Genomic DNA, 19,926 nt, shown 5'->3' with positions numbered 1-19,926 from the left:
AGAATGTTATTATCTTCGTTAGCACGATTCATTAACCGGTATGCGTAGAAGTTCATCGCATTAACTTTCTTGATCAGTTCTTCACCTGCAAATAAAAATATATATAAGATAAACAAAAATTATTGGTTTAAAAAAAAAAGATTTTTAACATAATCTATAAGTTGTTCCTGTAGTTGGATTCCTTTGTTTAATATTTAAATGATATCCATCTTCTCCTTCCCAAAAGGACTAAGGACCCTTATTAGTAAGGTCCTTACATGGTTAAAAAAAAAAAAGCAAATTACTAATATGCCCTTAGACACCTTTAAGAGAGTCTTTATTAGACGACATTACCTCTATATTAGACTATATTATCTCTTAAACTACGTTATCTCTATATTAGAATACATTTTCTCTATAGTCGACAAAATTATCTTTATATAAGACTATATTATCTCTATATTAGAATACATTATCTCTATAGTCGAATAAATTATCTTTATATAAGACTACATTATATCTATCATATAGGACTTATTAACATTATTGATATTAAGACATTATCTTTATATAAGACTACATCATCTTTATATAAGACTACATTATCTCTATATATTTCACTACATTATCTCGATATTAGAATACATCATTTCTTTATTAGACTACATTATCTCTATAGTCGACAAAATTATCTTTACATAAGACTAAATTTTCACTATCATATAAGACTTATTAACATTATTGATATTAAGACATTATCTTTATATAAGACTACATTATCTCTATATTAGACTACATTATCTCGATATTTGAATACATCATCTCTTCATTAGACTACATTATCTCTATATTAGGCTACAATATCTCTATAGTCGACAACATTATCTTTGTATAAGACTATGTCATCTCTATATAAGACATTTTCTTAATATTAGATTAAATTATCTCTATATTAGACTACGTTATTTCTATATTAGACTACGCTGAATTGAATAGACTCTATGTTTTGAAAAAGAAAGAAAAATATTTAGAAATTTAAGAAGAGTAGAGTTGTGTAAAACACCTTAGGAACTCGTGATGATTGAAGGTAAACAACAAAAAACAGCTTTATTTTAACAAGTAAGCACAATACGAATATTACAGTATGTAGAAATGTTACAAATATACGAATAATATAAAATAAGACGAATAATACTAATAACACGAATAAGACGCATAAAACGAATAAGACTAATAACTTCTAATAACACGAATAAGACGAGTGGAACGAATAAGACGAATAATGACGAACACTCGACTCCCGATCCTTAGTAACAGTAACTCTAATAGTTCTAATAACAGTCACCCACAGTCTCCCTCTTTCCACGCATTTATAGTCTAATAAGTAACACCCCTTTTGGAAAGAGTAGGAGATTCTTAGTTCGATTGACCAATAGCACAAGGGTGCAAGGTCCAAGCAAAGTCCAAGGTCTACATATGTTTTTCGTTAGAAGGAACAGTGTACAAGGAGATCTTTATCGGAAACATAAAACCTAAACAAATATTTACAATTGCTCGCCGGGTCCGATGAAACATGTGGAATTTTATTACCCTCACATGTTATTGATACCTTAGGTTTTATGACCGAATAACCCTTTCCAATATTTCCTTTTTTAACAATAGATCTTCCTAGACACATGTCCGTATACGATGCAGGTGAGAGTTCTTCACATCCTCCCACCTGGAGTTATCAACTCCACATACACGTTATTATACTAATTTTCAGAGTAAAATAAAAATACAAATTACGCAGAGATTACGCTTTATAAAAACAAGGTTTCTTACTGATACGTCCACTTCGCGTTTTTACTATGTCTGTCATATCGCATTCCGTCTTAGGTTTACACTCTTTTCCTCTGGCATTGGTAGGAGTAATTTTCTCATTCATTGTCACACTTTCGTCCTCTACATTCATACTATCTATATCGCTCTCGACTTCCAGCGGATAAATACGTTGTAACGGTCTCTTTAAACTTCCTTCTTTGGTTCGCAGAATCGCGACCCTCGCTGTACCGTCACGACCCATTATCAGCCTTTCGATTCTAGCCAAAGGCAACCCGATACGTTTTCGACTGTCGTCGCCTATCATGACGACATCACCTGGTCTCAAGATACGAGATTCTTTTACGTCGCCTTTTAAAACTAGTTGACTAAGATATTCTTTTCGAAAGCGTTCCCGTAAATGTTTTATAAGTTCTTGCTTATATCGAATAGCTTTATCAAAATTGATTCTTCTACTAATATCTACATCTGGACATTCAGATTCTCTAAGATCTTGCAGAAACATGGCCGGGGTAAGAGGCCTTAAGTCATCCGGCGAATCCGACACGTACGTCAAAGGACGCGAATTTATGGTGCGCTCGTAGTTAACTAATACAGTATACATTTGCTCGTATGTGAGGCACGCTTTTCCTAGAATTTTTCGCAGAATGACTTTTACCATACCTATTAGGCTCTCCCACCAACCTCCCCACCATGCTGCAGTCGGTGGATTAAAGATCCAATTTATTTGTTTTGCGGAGCTATACTTAGCGATTGCATTCCAATTTAATCTTTCGAACATGTTATTAGCTCCAAGAAAATTCGTGCCATTGTCACTATAAATGACCGATGGTCGACCGCGGCGACTAATAAACTTATCTAACGCATCTAGAAATGCCGCCGTCGACATAGCGGTTACGAGTTCTAAATGTACGGCTCGATAGACCGCGCAAGTAAATAAACAGATCTAGGCCTTCTGTCGCCCGCGTAAATATAATAGCCCTGCGAAATCTACACCCGTTATTTGAAACGCAGCGACGTCTTTGACTCGATTCAGCGGCAGAGGGGCGGGATTTACTCTCATTGGCTTAGCACCCTGTCTTTTGCAAATAACGCATTTTGAGATTATCTCCCGCACAGTTTTTCTCATACGTAATATCCAATATTTTTCTCTCAATTGACACATCACAGTCTGTACACCAGCATGATTCATACTCTCATGCGTTTCGCGAACTAGCAGTTCCACAACTATATGTCTGCTATCTAATAATATTGGACACAAAAAAGAGAAATTATCATTTCGCTGTATTATCTTCGTTTTTAATCGTAGTAACCCATCAGTAAGCTTGAACACTTTAATCGCTGAAAATTTCGGATCGTTTTTCGGTAAGAACATATCGTGTTGCAAACATTTTAATAATTTTATTTCTGTTTCTTGAATCTCTTTGTGTTGAGGAAATGAGTGGTATAAATGAGAAGAACGCCGAGCATTTGCAGTGAGTGGTCAGATTTATTAAAAATACGTACGAGTACACCTCGTGTCGGTTTAGATTTGAACTGAGTGGCCGTTGAGCGGACTACGTTCCGAACTTTCACTGATAATGTTATACTGAGTGGACTTGAGACGGCGTGATTATATTAATCACTTATGAATCGAACGATGCAGATTATATTAATCCCACCGAACCTATGACTTTGTGAGAAGACGTAGACAAAGCCGAGAAAACACGTGTGAATGGAACGAGTCGAAGAGAACTAAAGAACAATGGCTGCCTGAGAAGCCGGCGTCACGGCGCTTCTTCACCGCCGAGATGAGTTATGGCGAGTCTTCATTGAGCGACAACTGTTGAGCATTCTGATTGGGCAGATTAATTCCCAAACATTTCCGCCCGCCATCAGCAACGAAGTTGATGATGAGTTATGCTGCCTTCTGAGCGGCTACTGGAAGGACTGCGAGCTTGGTGATCGGCCTGGTGAGTGTTGTGGTAGCCGTCTTTAGCGATACCACCCTGGTGAGTCCATCCTCCCCTGGCAGCAATTTGAGTACCCTAGCCATGGGCCATTTTCCTGGAGGCAAACGCTCATCAGTAAGGAGAACGAGAGAACCTACCTTAATTTGATTGTGAGCGTGATGCCATTTTGAGATGGCTTGTAGTTGTTGCAGATATTGAGTTGACCACATGCGCCAGAAATGCTGAACTCGTTGCTGGATGAATTGCCATCTGGAGAGCCGGCTTGCTGAGATATCCAAGAGTGAGCCTTCAGGAACAGCATTGAGTGCCGTTCCGATGAGAAAGTGCCCTGGAGTGAGCACTGAGATGTCTTCTGGATCTTCACTGAGCGGTTCGAGTGGTCTAGAGTTGAGAATGGCTTCAACTTAAGCTAGGAGTGTGGAAGTCTCCTCATACGTAAGCAGTGTGTCTCCGACTGATCTTCTGAGATGGAACTTCAGAGACTTGACTACTGCTTCCCATTTCCCACCCATGTGGGGAGCTGCAGGCGGGTTGAAATGCCACTGTGTGTTGTCTTGAGCTAGCAGAGAAGAGATCTCCCGATGTCCTGAAGAGCTTTCTGAGAAACATTGCTTGAGCTTAGCTTCAGCGCCCAAGAAGTTGGTGCCACAATCAGCGTAAATGTCTGACGGGACACCCCGTCTTGAGGTGAAGCGTCTGTACGTTGCAATGAAACCCTCTGCTGAGTAATCCTTATGAGTTTTGGAGCCACGTCCCTTCCAAGTCTTGAGCGTGAGCGGTCCAGCGTAGTCAATGCCTGTGTGAGAAAACGGGCGTGATGGAGTGACTCGCGCCAGAGGTAGTTGGCCCATCAGTTGCTGAGCACGGATCCCCCTGTAACGAGCACACACCACACACCTGAGAACATATGACTTCACTGGAGCTCTTCCTCCGATGATCCAGTAGAGTTGTCTGATGAGTGCCAGAGTCGACTGAGTGCCTCCATGCATCGTTTTCTTGTGAGCATGGGCGATGATAAGTTCTGAAAGCCTGGAGCTACGAGGGAGGATAGCTGGATGTTTTGCCTCGTACATGAGTTCGGACTTTGAGAGGCGACCGCCCACCCTGAGCACACCGCAGGCATCAATGAATGCGGTGAGTCTAGAGAGTGGATGCGAACTTGGCAGCTGAGATCGTCTTGAGAGCACTGAGATTTCTTCTGAGTAGTACGCCGATTGAGTGGCCTTGACCCAAAAGAGTCGTGAGTCTTCCATTCTTTTAGCTGAGATACAGGCTGCTGGTGTCGAGTCAAGCTCTCCTGAGAGCCTCTTGAGAAATCTATTGCAGAGAGCTGTAACTCGAAGCAACCTGTTGAGCGATGAGTATCGATGAATGAGATCCCAATGATAACTCGGAGAAGATCGTACCGCGTGATGTGCAACACGAGCACGAGCTTCTTCTGCACATGAGTCATCAGGAGTTGTATCGATCTGAGCCGGCCATGATGCCACTGATTGAGTGAGCCATGGTGGTCCCGTCCACCATAGAGAGTGCTTTTCCAACTGATCTGTGGTTATCCCACGCGATGCACAGTCAGCTGGGTTTGATGTGCCAGGCACATACCTCCAATGAGCGTTCCTTGAGAGTTCCTGAATTTTGATCACGCGGTTGCGTACGTAATCTTTCCATCTTGATGGATGAGCTTTGATCCATGTGAGAGTTACCTGAGAGTCCGTTCACAAGGTTGTCTTATTTATGATCATGTTTAGAGTAGCGCAAACATGATTCATGAGCGTTGAGAGTAGCAGCGCTGCTGAAAGTTCTAACCTCGGGATGGTTAGCCGCTTGAGCGGTGAGACCTTCGTTTTTGAGCAAATAAGAGAGACCTTGGCGCCAGTGGACGACGAGTTAACAATGAGATACACAACGGCTGCCATTGCGAATTGCGATGCATCAGAGAAGCCATGTAGTTCAACAGCTGAATTAGAGAGAGTGTTGAACCAACGTGGGATAGAGAGCCTGGCCAGGCTAATGAGATCTTGTCTGATGCTGAGCCATTGTGAGATGAGCTGTTCCGAGAGTGGTTCGTCCCAGTCGAGATTATGCAACCAGAGAGCCTGAAGAAAAATCTTAGCCTTAATTATGACTGGAGATGCGAAGCCTAATGGATCAAAAATTTGTGCTACTTCTGAGAGGACAAGACGTTTCGAGTATCGTTTGGAGGGAGAAGCCGAGATTGTTGAAAAGTCAAACCTGTCCTGTTGAGGTGACCATCGAATACCAAGGATTTTGGTATCGCAGTCGTTGAATGAGATGCCTGAGGTCTCGCCAAGCTCAGACGAGACCTCTCTCAACAGTTCCTGAGAAGTAGAGTGCCACTTAGCCAGCGGGAATCCGCCCGCATGGCAGAGCCGTATGAGTTGTTGAGCAGTCTCCACGAGCTGTTCCACTGTGTCGGATCCTCCGAAGATGTCGTCAACATAACGCCCATGAGTGATCGGTTTGACAGCAAGAGGATACTGAGAGCCTTCGTCTTCAGCAAGCTGAAGGAGCGTTCGTACAGCCCGGAACGGTGCTGATTTGGTTCCATACGTGACTGTAGTGAGCTGAAAATGAGATTCCTCCTGCTGTTCATTCACCCACACGATGCGTTGCAGATCCTGGTCATCTGGATGTATCTTGATTTGCCGGTACATCTTAGTGATGTCAGTCGCAAAGAGATACTTGAGTTGACGTATCCAAATGAGCAAGTCAAAGATGTTGAGCATCAGATTAGGACAAGCGTGCATGATATCATTGAGCGAGTGACCAGTGGAGCTGGCACTTGAACCGTTGAAAACAACCCTGAGCTTCGTGGTGGAGCTGTCTGGCTTAATTACCCCATGATGAGGCAAATAGTAATGTGGCCTTCTACCAACTGAGATGTCATCGAGCTTGAGCATGTGCTGAGATTGTTCATACTCTCGCATGAACTGAGTGTACAATCGGTCGTACTGAGTGTCTCTGCCAAGTCGCCTGAGAATTCGTTGGAGCGATCGATGAGCTGTCTGATAAGAATCTCCCAGGACTGTTGGGGGCGATTTGAGAGAAATCCTGACGATGTAACGCCCTGTTGAGTCCCTTGAGTGAGTGGTCTTGAAGTGGAGCTCACACTCTTGCTCCTCAGGAGTAAGCGATGAGTTGTCCGATGATGGAGGTTCTTCTTGGACCCAGAACCGTGTCAACAACTCTCGCAAGGACGAGTTTGATACCTGAGAGCTGCCGAGATGAGTTGTCCTTGCAAGCGTGACCGGTGCCTGAATTGGGCCTATGACCAACCACCCAAATATTGATAATTGAGCAATGGGAGTTCCTGCTGAGTACCTAATGATATTAGGCCTAATGAGTTGGCCGTAGAAGTCTGCTCCGATTATGACATCTACTGCCCTTGGAACGAGAAATTCTGGATCAGCTAGAGGTAAACCCTTCAGGTGTGGCCATTCGGGTTCCTGTTGAGTCTTTATGGCCGGCAGGATGGTGGTAACTGTCTTTAACACGTGAGCTGAAATTGTCACCATGAGTAGTCTATACCTTGATTGAAGGTTAAGCGTGACAATTCCTCTTGTTTGAGACGTCCGTGTTCCACCGACACCATAAACGTCCAGCCTTGAGTGCCTACGTTGTAACTTGAGCTGCTGGGTGAGCTTTTCTGAGATGAATGAGATTTCTGATCCAGGGTCGATGAGCAGACGAACTTGAGTTGAAGAAGCGGCTGAGACGACTATTGCTGTTGCTGTGGCCAGCAATGTGAGATGACTGAGATGGGCTGAGTTAGACGTGAGATGATCGCAACTCTCAAAGAGCTGCTCTGAGCTTCATGCTTGAGAGGACTTGGATGAAGGAGCGGGTGTGCTAGACACCTCCTGAGCGGTCTGATAGTCATCTCCAGATGGTTCGAAAACGATTGAGAGGTCTGCACCATGCAACAGGGTATGATGGTAGTTGTTGCATGATTTGCAATGCATTCGGCTATTGCACCTCCTTAAGTTATGCCTGCCTAGGCAATTGCAACACAGACTTCTGTCCCTGATCAACCGTACCCATTGGTTGACCGAATAGCTTCGCATCCTTGGGCAGACTGCGATGTAGTGGTCTTGCCCACAACAGTCACACGGATATGCAGCTCGTGACTGAGCAGGACGAGAAGTCTGATGAGTAACAGGCTTTGATGAGCTGACTGGGGGCTGCTGAGAGGCCTGATGTGAGCTTGTCCGAGTAGTCTTAGCCCCTTTTGGCACATTGGGTTGAGCAGGCGTGGATAAGGATTCTATAGTCTCCAATGTGCGAGCACGAGCGATCAGAAATTCGGTGAGCTGGCTGAGTGTCGGGAATTCGTCTGTAGATGCAAGAGATGTCTCCCACCTCTCGCGAGTGTCCTGATCGAGCAGTCCACTGAGCAGAGTGACCATGAGGCAATCATTATTGCTCTCCACTGTGAGTGTTCTGAGTGCCTGAGTAGTCTCGTTAATAATATTGACCATTTTAGTCAGCGATGTGGCTTGGCGTCTCTGCATTGGTTTGAGGTTGAGCAGTCTTTCCAGGTGTGATTTTATAATGAGGCGTTTGTTCTCAAACCTTGATGTGAGCAAGGTCCAAGCCGAGTCGAACGATGAATTGTCAGGCGTGATGTTGGCAACGATCTCATAGGCCTCACCCTGCATCGCTGATTTTAAATACTGGAACTTTTCCAGATCACTGAGATCCGAGCGGTCTGCTATCACTGAGCTGAACATGGCCTTGAAATCAGGCCATTTCCGGCAGTCTCCACTGAATGTTGGCACTGTCAATTCAGGGAGCCGGGAGCGGGCACGAGCACTATCGTCGGGTGAAGTAGTGGGCTGAGTGTTCTGAGTGAGTCGTTCCTTAATTCGACCAAGCAGTCGTTTTGTCTTGATCATCAATTTTGTCTCACTGATGTTGACCGTCTCCGTGAGGTGAGGATGGCTCATCTGGTTGGGAGGCCAACTACATACCAGTTGAGCGTGCTCTTGGCCGAACGATCCATGGAGCTCATCTAGCTGCTCGAGCAACATGGTCACCTCTGTCAGGGTGATCGATTCGGATGCGTCACTAACCTGACTAAATATATCCTCTATCGACACGAGGATCTCCCTTTGTGCCTGCACCCGTAACGTGAATTCTGTCGTGAGTGCCGCAGGCGATTGGCTTCTTGACCGGGTGCCTTGGCCATGAGTGGACGTCGAGGGTACCGTCAGGCTGGTCGGTTGAGCTGTCTGAGAGATCGGTTGATCATCACCACTGCTTGTGGTCTTGGCCTTTTTCTCTTCATCCCGCACAAGCACCATTGTGATAATTAAATGAGAAGTCTGTAGAGATGGTCACTGTTTAATTGAGATTGTACTGAGAGTCACTGATAATAAGTAGTGCCAATGAGAGAACAATGTCGCAAGAGGTAACGGCACTATTTGGTAAACATCGCGAACGAGATGACAATAGCCCGCTACTCGGGAGTGAGAGTGGGAGTAGTATTCGCGGGTCGCGCGAAGCGAGTGAGACGACACGTACTCGCAAGAGAGATGGCTATATCCCACCCTACTCGAGAGTGAGAGAGGGGGTGCTCACGCGTCACACTAACGCGAGCGTGGGACTATTTCTCGTGACGTAAGAGCGGGCGTGAGACGGCACTACGTCACGCGTAGCCACACAACTTGAGATGGCACTATCTCGCGCGAAACAAAGCGACTGAGATGGCACTACTTTTCCGAGTAACAGAGATGGCGTGACACGGCACTACGTCACGCGTAAGAGCACCACTTGAGCTAGCACTACTTTCCCGAACAAAGGAAATGAGATGACGAAATATACCGCACACAATGAACTTTACCGAATTTTTACAAATCTGCACTGCAAATGCTCGATCCGGCTCGAAGGACCAAATGTTGAGGAAATGAGTGGTATAAATGAGAAGAACGCCGAGCATTTGCAGTGAGTGGTCAGATTTATTAAAAATACGTACGAGTACACCGCGTGTCGGTTTAGATTTGAACTGAGTGGCCGTTGAGCGGACTACGTTCCGAACTTTCACTGATAATGTTATACTGAGTGGACTTGAGACGGCGTGATTATATTAATCACTTATGAATCGAACGATGCAGATTATATTCATCCCACCGAACCTATGACTTTGTGAGAAGACGTAGACAAAGCCGAGAAAACACGTGTGAATGGAACGAGTCGAAGAGAACTAAAGAACAATGGCTGCCTGAGAAGCCGGCGTCACGGCGCTTCTTCACCGCCGAGATGAGTTATGGCGAGTCTTCATTGAGCGACAACTGTTGAGCATTCTGATTGGGCAGATTAATTCCCAAACACTTTGTAAGTCAAATATTTGGTTCTTACATCTTTCTTTATCAAAAAATTCTTGAATCTAATCATAATACATAAAAATCTTAGATATTTACTATATGAGAAGAACCTGTTTACCAAGTTCACATCTACACATTTCACATTAAGCATCGTGAGCTCAGCTGACTTCTTGAGCTCGCTATTTACCTCACTTTCGTCAACGACACCTTTCGCACACGGCCAGGTGTCCCGATTCCCGTACAACCAATCCGGTCCCTCCCACCAGTGCGAATCGTACAATTGTTTTGCTTGACAGCCGCGCGACGGTAGATCGGCTGGATTTTGAGGACTGGGTACATATTGCCAAGTCCACGACTTTGACAAATGTCTAATTTCGCGTACGCGATTCCACACAAATACGCCCTATTGACTATCACGATTTATCCATGTTAACACAGTAGTCGAATCGGACCAACAAAAAACGGGTATATCTTTACAACTAATGGCCTGTAGAACATCTTCAGTTTGTCGACTACCTATGCAAGCGGCTAAGAGTTCAAGACGCGGTATAGTCGAATTATCTGGTGCGATTCGCGCCTTCGCCGCCAAAAAATGCAATTTTACTTCGTTCTCGTTCTCTATACGTAAAAATGTTACCGCAGCGTACGCTGATTGGCTCGCATCACAAAAGGTATGTAGAGAGAAAACGTCTTCACCGAAACTTCTCGGTAATTCTATTTTATTTAAGTAATGTAGCTGATTATACCACGTAAAAAATTCCTTATGTGATTTCTCATCTACTGGTGAATCCCAATCGTATCCCGATTTACACAATCTTTTCAATATTAATCTCGGAATTATCATCACCGGTGCTGTGAACCCGATTGGATCAAATATCTTATGTGAAATCGAAAGAATCTTACGTTTTGTCATCTCGTCACTAATCTCGTCAATCAACACAGTGTTAACCGATATCGTATCGCGGGCTTTATTAAACAAAATCTCGAGCACCCGAGTTTCTTCTCTCTCCGAGTTATCATGGGTATACTCCCACCCTCGTAATTCGAAACCGCCTTTTTTCATTATCGATGTTGCCTGTTCAATAAAGGTCTCCAACTCCGCTGGTGATTTAACACTGGTGACGCAATTGTCTACATAAAAGGATTTCGATAACTTTTCAGTAATATATTTTGGTACCCCTTTTATCTTAGAAATGTGATACTCTAATACTGCACCTAATAAAAATGGACTACTAGTGAGACCGAAAACAACGCGTCGGTGACGTAAGGCGATAAGTTTTCCTTTCGCGAACCATAAAAATCTTAAATAGTCACGATCTTTCGGATTAATTTCAATTTGAAGAAAGGCCTTGCGAATATCTGCAATTACCGCTATATTGTCTTCTCGAAATTTTAATAAAATTGCAGGAATTACCTCTATAAGATTTGGCCCTTTTTCAAGACACTGATTTAGAGAAGGAAAACCCTTCTCGCTCGCAGAAGCATCAAACACCGGCCGCAGTGGAGTAGTACTTCCAGACTTTATGACGTGACGATGAGGTAAATAGTGAGCTCGATCATTCAACTCGTTGTCCGGTACAACTTCAATTATACCCTGTTCGAGCCACTCCGAGAATACTCTATCATATTTTTCCAGATACCCATCTTTATTTAATTTTCTCACCGTATTACTTAATCTACTTTTTGCCATTTCTAAATTACGCGAAAGAGGCGCGTGGTCATCGACCCAGGGTAAATCAACCGTGTAACGTCCGTTTTCGGTTATAGAGACTGTGCTTAAAAATTTTCTTTTACTTTTTGTTCATTCATTAGCCGATTATTTTTCTCAATGGGATCTCGTATACCTATAACATCCAATTTCCAGAGATCCGAAATGTTTGCTTCACTCACGAACATTGACAACTCACTAATCACATCATCCTCCTTGGTTACCTTAGGTGTTTTACCCATGATAACCCAACCTAATCTTGTTTTAAATGCCGACAAACTCTTATCTACATCGAGTTTTTCTTCCTGTAAAAAGCTTACCAGCTACGTCCGCACCTATTAAAACATCGATTGTCTCGCTCGAATCATCGACATTTCTTTGTAATTCTGTGAGATTAATATTATTTTTTCTTCAATTTTTTACCTTTCTCTCACCCGAATATAATGCGCTCGCACTCGGTTGCATCACCGACGAACTAACTTTGTCCTTACTCTTGTACTCGTCCTTTCTCCCCGTCGCAACCTGAGACTTGAAGCCGTTGATCGCCATGCTGATTCTTTCTTCATTTGCAACCTCTGCCTTCAGGAATTGTAGAAGTCTCGACAGACGGTCTGTAGTAGAACCACCCTCGGCTGCGTCGTCATACGCCCCTGAACTCAACGGCGAGCGTTGCCACGTCCTCAGGATCTCTTCTGGCAGCGAGGACTCGACGAGCGGATAGAGCATCGTTGCACAATTATTTGTTTTGACACCAAGCGTCTCGAGAGCGCGGATTTGCGCCGATATCTTATCATACATGGTCGAAACACTTACTTGTCTTCCTTTATTGGTCGCATTCTGTAATGCTAATGAGAGCAATTCCCGTGTATAAAATTCGATTAGTAGATCTTCTCTCCCAAAGCGATTTTTAATGCTCTCGAAAGCTTTATCATAATTTTCAGCTGTGGTAGGAAATCCATTTACTATATCTTCAGCCTTTGAGCCTTCTTCCATCATTTGTTACAAATATTCTAATTTATCCTCTTTGGAAACAGACTCATCTTCATGAATTTTTCGAAAATGCGACCAAAACTGAAGCCACGTGCTCACGCCACCACCATACTTTACCACTTTTAAGAGTGGGCGTTTGAACGGCTTCCCACTTTGTGCTGCTGTCTGGACCGAATTCGCTTCCCGTCCAATTTGAGTACCATTACAGGTCTGAAATTTTAACCTCCCTTCCAGAAACTTCTGTTTGTACGCATCATGAGCTTCCATTTCAGCTTCAATCGCTGCCTCCTCCGCCACTTCTGATAACAGCTCGATATATTTCGTATTAGCTAGTTCCAACTCCTGCATTTTTGATTCAAGCAGTTGCCAGGCCACGAGCCGTTCACTTTGGGAAACAGTCGCATTACCACATTTCATGGAGAAGGCGTTCAAGCTCCTCGTAAAAAGCGTACGTTGAACCGTTCTTTGTTTCTTCGCTGCTTCCATTTTTGAGGTTAAATAACACTTACTATCAGCACAATTCTTCAATCACCACCGAAAGGTCCTGTCACGGTTGCCAGAAAATGTGTAAAACACCTTAGGAACTCGTGATGATTGAAGGTAAACAACAAAAAACAGCTTTATTTTAACAAGTAAGCACAATACGAATATTACAGTATGTAGAAATGTTACAAATATACGAATAATATAAAATAAGACGAATAATACTAATAACACGAATAAGACGAGTAAAACGAATAAGACTAATAATTTCTAATAACACGAATAAGACGAGTGGAACGAATAAGACGAATAATGACGAACACTCGACTCCCGATCCTTAGTAACAGTAACTCTAGTAGTTCTAATAACAGTCACCCACAGTCTCCCTCTTTCCACGCATTTATAGTCTAATAAGTAACACCCCTTTTGGAAAGAGTAGGAGATTCTTAGTTCGATTGACCAATAGCACAAGGGTGCAAGGTCCAAGCAAAGTCCAAGGTCTACATATGTTTTTCGTTAGAAGGAACAGTGTACAAGGAGATCTTTATCGGAAACATAAAACCTAAACAAATATTTACAATTGCTCGCCGGGTCCGATGAAACATGTGGAATTTTATTACCCTCACATGTTATTGATACCTTAGGTTTTATGACCGAATAACCCTTTCCAATATTTCCTTTTTTAACAATAGATCTTCCTAGACACATGTCCGTATACGATGCAGGTGAGAGTTCTTCACAAGAGTCATTATTGTTGGAATATTAGTCAAAAGATAAATTTATGCTTATTGTATCGGGTGTCTGTTGCGTCTATCGGTATTCCGGTGTGCCTTACTCGGGTGTACTGGGAATGCTGATGTAATCAGGGTTACTGAGAATGCTGACGGAAATGTGTCAGCGACTTTGTTGTAAGTATGGGATATATAGGCTGCAGGGTGTTGGCAGCAGCCAGTCGTATGGTATAATGTAACAGAAGTAGATTGCTTATAGTATAGCCGGCAGACAGATAAGAATGTAACCGTAATTATGTAACCATCATAAAGAATAAAGCTCTTTAAAATCATTTTTCCATCTTTTTTCTTAACAATTATATTTAAGATTCAGATCGTTACTAGTCACACTTTCATAAATTTCTCGGTAAGATATCAGAAATATTTGATTAATGGTTAGCTCATAAACGTGTAGTTTTTATGATTGTATATGATCAAAAACTACAGTGGTTACTTAGTTGTCCACAACTTTGGAATAATGATTGGTACTTTACAAAAAAATAAAAAATAGTCGATGAGGTGGAAGTAAATCCTCCCTTTCTTTACGATTATTATGCGCATTGACGATAAGAGAATAATTTTCTATGTCTTTGTGAATTGTTACAAAACGTACCATCATTTTATATCAACAAAATATACATACAATATATATATATATATAGGCCACTATTTGCTGTGGTTTTTTTAAATAAAATGTTGTTTTAATATATTTCTAAATTATTATGTGTATTTAAAATTAAATATATGTCTTATTATTTTCGATTTTCTATCGATTAAGTATAATTTCGTTCATTTTCTAGAGTTACAGGTCACGATCTTCCCTAGTGACAATATACATCAGTTTTTTTAGCAGTTCTCAATGCCTTTATGAAATCACTGTAGGTAGAATATTCATCATATTGCAAACGTTCCATTACATCAAACTAAGGCATATATTGTTCAGTATGTAATGAATCAACAGATTCTAACAAGTTATAACTGTCAATGTCAAGATCATTGTCTTCGATAGATGGTGGTCTTCTGGGATCAATCGGTAATAATGAAAGAAAATATTTTACCATGTACATATCGATTACAATTTGCAGATAGACGCGTTTTATATGCGACAAATTTTATTCAATTCTTTCTCGAGTTAGACGTTTAAACTATAAAACGAAAGTTATTAAATTTTTGTAATAGATATATTAATCGCATAAATAAGTCATATTTTAAATATATTTAACTTACCTTTTGCGTTTACTGTATATATATATGTATATATATATTTGTTTAATATATCATTTATATATGTAAATATTGTAAAACGACAAAGTTAAAAAATGATTACTAATTAGTTAATTATGATTAAACTCTTTTTTTTAAATAATAAGAAACAACCAATTCTTGTTCCATATTTCAAAAGATTTTCTATCTTAAATAAAACAAGTAATCTACTTAGTCTTATTATTAGCACTAGACTGAAAATCTAAATACATATATTGTTATATTATATAATAGTAATTTTCGCGCGATGGGTAAATATAAATATCTCTAACAGCTTGATACATACTTATTATTCTAAATTATACTTACACATACATAATATAAACATAATCATTAAATTCTTAAAAGCAGTATAAAAGGAAAATATTGTAATCCGTTATCGTAGTTTGAAATATAATTGTTTATCAACGCGCTCGATTAGTATAATTTATTAATTATTAATAAAAATACTATTGTAAATTAATTATATTAAATATTTATTATTATTATATATATGTTGGAAAGTTTTAGGCGTAGCAAATGTAGACGAAAAACTAGTATTTAGTCCTTTTCTTTATTTATTATTTTTTGGAAAGGAAAACTCTATTCAGAGACTAAAAGAAAAGATTAGAAAGGCTATAAAACCATAAACAAACCTAAGGATTATCGGGATATATTGGTGCAATAAAAACCCTTTGTGCAGTGTTAAGACCATTTGAGAAATTTCGGATTCCTATGTAAACATATGCAATACCATAAAAATAGATAATATTTTGATGTTCCAGATCAAGTTTCTTTATGCATAGTTCCCACTACCGAAAACCATAGGCTGTACCCGTCGGGGGACTATGGGGTGGATCCTTATGCTATTAGTCAATAAGATTCGTTAGTTCCTTCTCTCTCCAAAGGGGTATAGGTTGTTTCTGATATAAAATACGTGGAAAAAAATAAGAAGTAAGCAGCAGTAGTCGCGGCAGTAAGTCATCAGTCGTAACAGTCGCAGTTGTATTATAAGTCGTTATTAGTTGTCAGAATACAGTCGCTCAACTAAGTTGTAACCGTAAGATTGTGAAACTAATATTGTACTTTTTCTAATACCTGTTTTAAATAAATCTTATTAGTAGGATTAAACTGGGTGTATGTTCACCTCGCACCTCTCACCCTAAATAATATTCCCTACATATAATACATAATACAGGTTGCTTTCCTACAACACGGAACCTTATAACAGGGTTTCACTATATCACGATTCATAAATTGCGGGAACCCTACCACAACACGACATCCTAAAACACGGGTTTCTTTCAAAAACATAAAATAAAACACTGTATTTCTACAGCCACGGCGAGGCTTGCCATCTTAAAGATACAGTGTTACGGAAAGAATTTTTTTTACATCTCCGTGGCCTGAAAACAAAAGTCTCATACAACACGGCATTTTCAAGGAATTTATCTACCGTGTTATAGAAGGGTTATCTGTATATACGATTTATATATATAAAAACTCTCTCTACACACATTATATATTATATATAATAAGTAATATATAATAATTACTATATTATAATAAAATTTAGTATAATTGTATAATTAGAAAATAGAAAAAAAATACACAACAAAATATATTTAAATTTTGTTAATATTTATAATCATGAAAAATATTTGCAACATCAAACAAAAAAAATTAGTTAGACAAAAAGAAGTGTCAAAAATCGTTAAGTATTACAAACAATATTTGTTGTAGTCAATTTATAATTAATTTCGTTTAAGCGTTTCTGAAATTAATTTTTACAAACGTGCCAATATGATTGACGATACAATTATTATTTAAAAACTGTTTATGTTATAAAAAAAGAATAAAGAAAAATATGCCATCATTACATTCAAGAAGTTGGTTTTTCAATCAATAAATTATACAAAAATTCGGAATAAGTAATAAACAAAATAATTTATATAAAAGTTAGAAAAGTTTGAGTATGGTGATAAAAATTAAAGATATGGAATACAAATATAATAAATTTGTATTGAAAATATTGTATTTTGATCACCAATAATCATACTTTTTATAATTGTTTTCAAACATTCGTCTAATATATGCTATAAAAAAGAATCTATTTTTCTACTTGGGACATATGTTAGTTTTAATTTGTTAAGTTTCAAAATAAATTTACTAATTGAAATATACATTTAATTAAATATGATCCGTGTCTAATGAAGGATGAATAAATCTTCATTTTAATAATGTTCATTTGATTTTTTTTCTATTTCATATTGAAACTTCCTCCAGCTGCTTCTCAAATTGTTTGTTTTTCTTTATTCTTCCATTTCCTTTTCTTTCTCTTTTATTCGAATATCTGAAAACAATATTACTAAAAACAATATGAGGGAAAACGTGTTAAATTATTAATTTTAACAAAATTTTGTAAAACTTATTTAAAATATGTAAAAGATGGTAATTACCTTCACGCGTGTAATCATTTCTATTTATACTTCACACTCACACCTGTCGATTATTTTGTCTTACAAACTATTTCGAAAAAAAAGATCACCACAATTAAGTGAGGGAGAATAAATGCTCGGGTAAATAGGATATTTTTCTTTTTTTTATCGTTTTTTATCATACCTAATAAATTTCGTTTTATATTAAAATTAATTAATGATAAACCTAAATAAAAGTAAGACCCTTTTATAAAAATTTAAAATGGAAATATGTTTTGCAAATAATTAAAAAAAAAAAATACTAAAAATAAAAATATTCTCTATTCGACTAAACAATAAAATCCTCAATAATATTATAAGTATAAAGTAATAATAATAATATAATAATAATTTTATCATCAAAACAAATCCATATAAATGCTAGCTTAAATTATTATGGAACGTAATATAGTAGTATAATTCGAAAAAAAAAATAAATAAAACAAAAATTTATATTGATTAAATTTTTCGTAAGCTTTCATGTTATTTTTGTAATAAAAACTTTTTTCACAAATTTTTCTTTTCCAAATAAAAACTAACGGGTTAACATTTAAGAATGGTTGAAACCCTACTGCAATTTTTATAGACGTTGCAATAATTCGACATGTGTCGTTTTGAATAATCCGGAAAACGAAAGAATTTTTTATAATACGGTTAAATAAAATTCTTATCGTTTTTACCATAAACTAAACGTTGATGTTTCAATAATAAACATTTCCGTTTGTACTTTTTGCCGCATACGAAGGTGTAAGGAGGCATCGATGATTTCTCATCTGGCCCGTAAATCAAATTTTCATCCACGTTGTTCGATATGATTGGATTTGCAACACGAAAAAAATTCTAAGAAAAAAAAAATGAAAAAAGGAACTCGGAAATAGAAAAGACAAAAGGATCAGTTGGAAATTCTCATTATCAATTTTGATTGGTTTATTTTGTCGGGTTGTGTGTCGGTGTAATAATCTATTTTGTCCCTGTTTTTTTTTCTTTCTCAAAGGGAGAAGGATGTAAGTTGTGGAGACACATTGTAAGTTAGTTATACTATTCATTTTGATCAATTATTAAAATATACAGACGTGTAATTTGCAAATGATCAATGAAAATTCATTAGTTTACACTTTGACATTATTACAAAATTGTTTCATTACCTTTAAGAAAGAGGGTGGGGAGATCTTAGATTTACATTGTTCTAAGGGGTTAAACACAAAAAAATAAACAATAATGAGATTAAGTACAATTGTGTTAAAAATTCTTGTTTTTCTTTGTTTTATTTTTATTTTTGTTTTTCCTTAATAATAATTCAAATTTCGAATAATTTAATATTGCAATTGTTCGTTAAATATAATTAAATATTTTCATTCACTTTTACTTCATCATCGTCATAGTCATCGCAGTTATATAATTCCATTACTATCTTTGTGTTCCATTTGTTGAAGTTTTTCTTGAATAAACGACGACCATAATGTTCTCACGGACACCAGAAAATTGAAGTAAACGTTCAAGAGTTATATTTATTTCCAAAAGAAAAAGAAAATTTGAAAACAAACAAACAATTGTAACAAGATTCACGTAAAGAAGACGTCGCTCGGCATTATCCTGAAATAAAAAAAAAGAAATTAAAAATTAATAGAAACTAATAATTTTATTATCGAAATTAATCAAATCAAATAAATAAATAGTTGTGATGGAAACAAAATAAAAATAGGATCATTGAAAAAAAATGATTATCTTAAAAAATGAATATTAAAAAATGATTATATGTTATATTATTATTAATTTTTTTGTGTTTTTTCTTTATATTTTCAAATAGAAGAAAATTATCTTTAATTGTATGAATTTATTTGAATAATCAAATATAATTTTTTATTGATTTATTTATTTATATATTATATCCAGTTATCCTCGTCTAAACACAATTCAATACGCATAGAGAAAGTCAATGGAAAATAATAGCAATCACATAATTTCGAACCCGCATAATAATTACATATTTAAAACGTAAGTTAATATTTTATAATATGCATGTATTGAATATGCTTAATTTAATACGAGGCAGTAGCAATCGCATGCGTTTTTTATTCCAATTGCAATTATATATCTTCTGTAGGAGATTGGTCATATAGAGGGAAACACTTTTATACACAACAAATAAATTTCATTTAT

The 19,926-nt window shown here is 38.2% G+C and overlaps 3 protein-coding genes across 3 annotated transcripts; all 3 read right to left on the bottom strand.

Annotated features, from left to right (window-relative positions):
• Positions 1 to 3,697: 3,697 nt before the first annotated feature.
• On the bottom strand, positions 3,698 to 5,521 carry LOC149033724 (uncharacterized). The gene is made up of 3 exons (XM_089170989.1): positions 5,513 to 5,521; positions 4,188 to 5,455; positions 3,698 to 4,133 (listed from the first exon to the last, which is right to left on the bottom strand). The coding sequence occupies exons 1-3, from the start codon at positions 5,519 to 5,521 to the stop codon at positions 3,698 to 3,700; spliced, it is 1,713 nt and encodes a 570-aa protein (XP_089027115.1).
• Positions 4,887 to 8,000, bottom strand: LOC149033723 (uncharacterized). Its single transcript, XM_089171024.1, has 2 exons — positions 5,985 to 8,000; positions 4,887 to 5,848 (listed from the first exon to the last, which is right to left on the bottom strand). Exons 1-2 carry the CDS (start codon positions 7,286 to 7,288, stop codon positions 5,569 to 5,571), a joined length of 1,584 nt encoding a protein of 527 aa, XP_089027150.1. The 5' UTR covers positions 7,289 to 8,000; the 3' UTR covers positions 4,887 to 5,568.
• Positions 8,001 to 10,036: 2,036 nt separating this feature from the next.
• Positions 10,037 to 12,800, bottom strand: LOC149033722 (uncharacterized). The gene is made up of 5 exons (XM_089170984.1): positions 12,228 to 12,800; positions 11,941 to 12,109; positions 10,531 to 11,866; positions 10,215 to 10,464; positions 10,037 to 10,102 (listed from the first exon to the last, which is right to left on the bottom strand). The coding sequence occupies exons 1-5, from the start codon at positions 12,798 to 12,800 to the stop codon at positions 10,037 to 10,039; spliced, it is 2,394 nt and encodes a 797-aa protein (XP_089027110.1).
• Positions 12,801 to 19,926: the final 7,126 nt, after the last annotated feature.

The sequence above is a fragment of the Polistes dominula genome, unplaced genomic scaffold (assembly GCF_049000335.1).
Source record: "Polistes dominula isolate Pdom_NZ unplaced genomic scaffold, Pdom_raw_medaka contig_269, whole genome shotgun sequence".
NCBI classification, from domain to species: Eukaryota; Metazoa; Arthropoda; class Insecta; order Hymenoptera; family Vespidae; genus Polistes; species Polistes dominula.
The sequence above is the reverse complement of the archived record's forward strand: the minus strand, read 5'-3'. Positions and strand labels throughout refer to the sequence as shown.

Coding starts and splice junctions, on each gene's coding strand:
- LOC149033724 (XM_089170989.1), bottom strand. Junction 4,134..4,187: donor GTCGGAGACACACTGCTTAC/GTATGAGGAGAC, acceptor TCTCAACTCTAG/ACCACTCGAACCGCTCAGTG.
- LOC149033723 (XM_089171024.1), bottom strand. CDS start 7,288: ATGGTGACAATTTCAGCTCACGTGTTAAAGACAGTTACCACCATCCTG. Junction 5,849..5,984: donor TGGTCACCTCAACAGGACAG/GTTTGACTTTTC, acceptor ATTTTTCTTCAG/GCTCTCTGGTTGCATAATCT.
- LOC149033722 (XM_089170984.1), bottom strand. CDS start 12,800: ATGATGGAAGAAGGCTCAAAGGCTGAAGATATAGTAAATGGATTTCCT. Junction 12,110..12,227: donor TATATTCGGGTGAGAGAAAG/GTAAAAAATTGA, acceptor AGCTTTTTACAG/GAAGAAAAACTCGATGTAGA. Junction 10,103..10,214: donor AATGTGTAGATGTGAACTTG/GTAAACAGGTTC, acceptor TGACTTACAAAG/TGTTTGGGAATTAATCTGCC.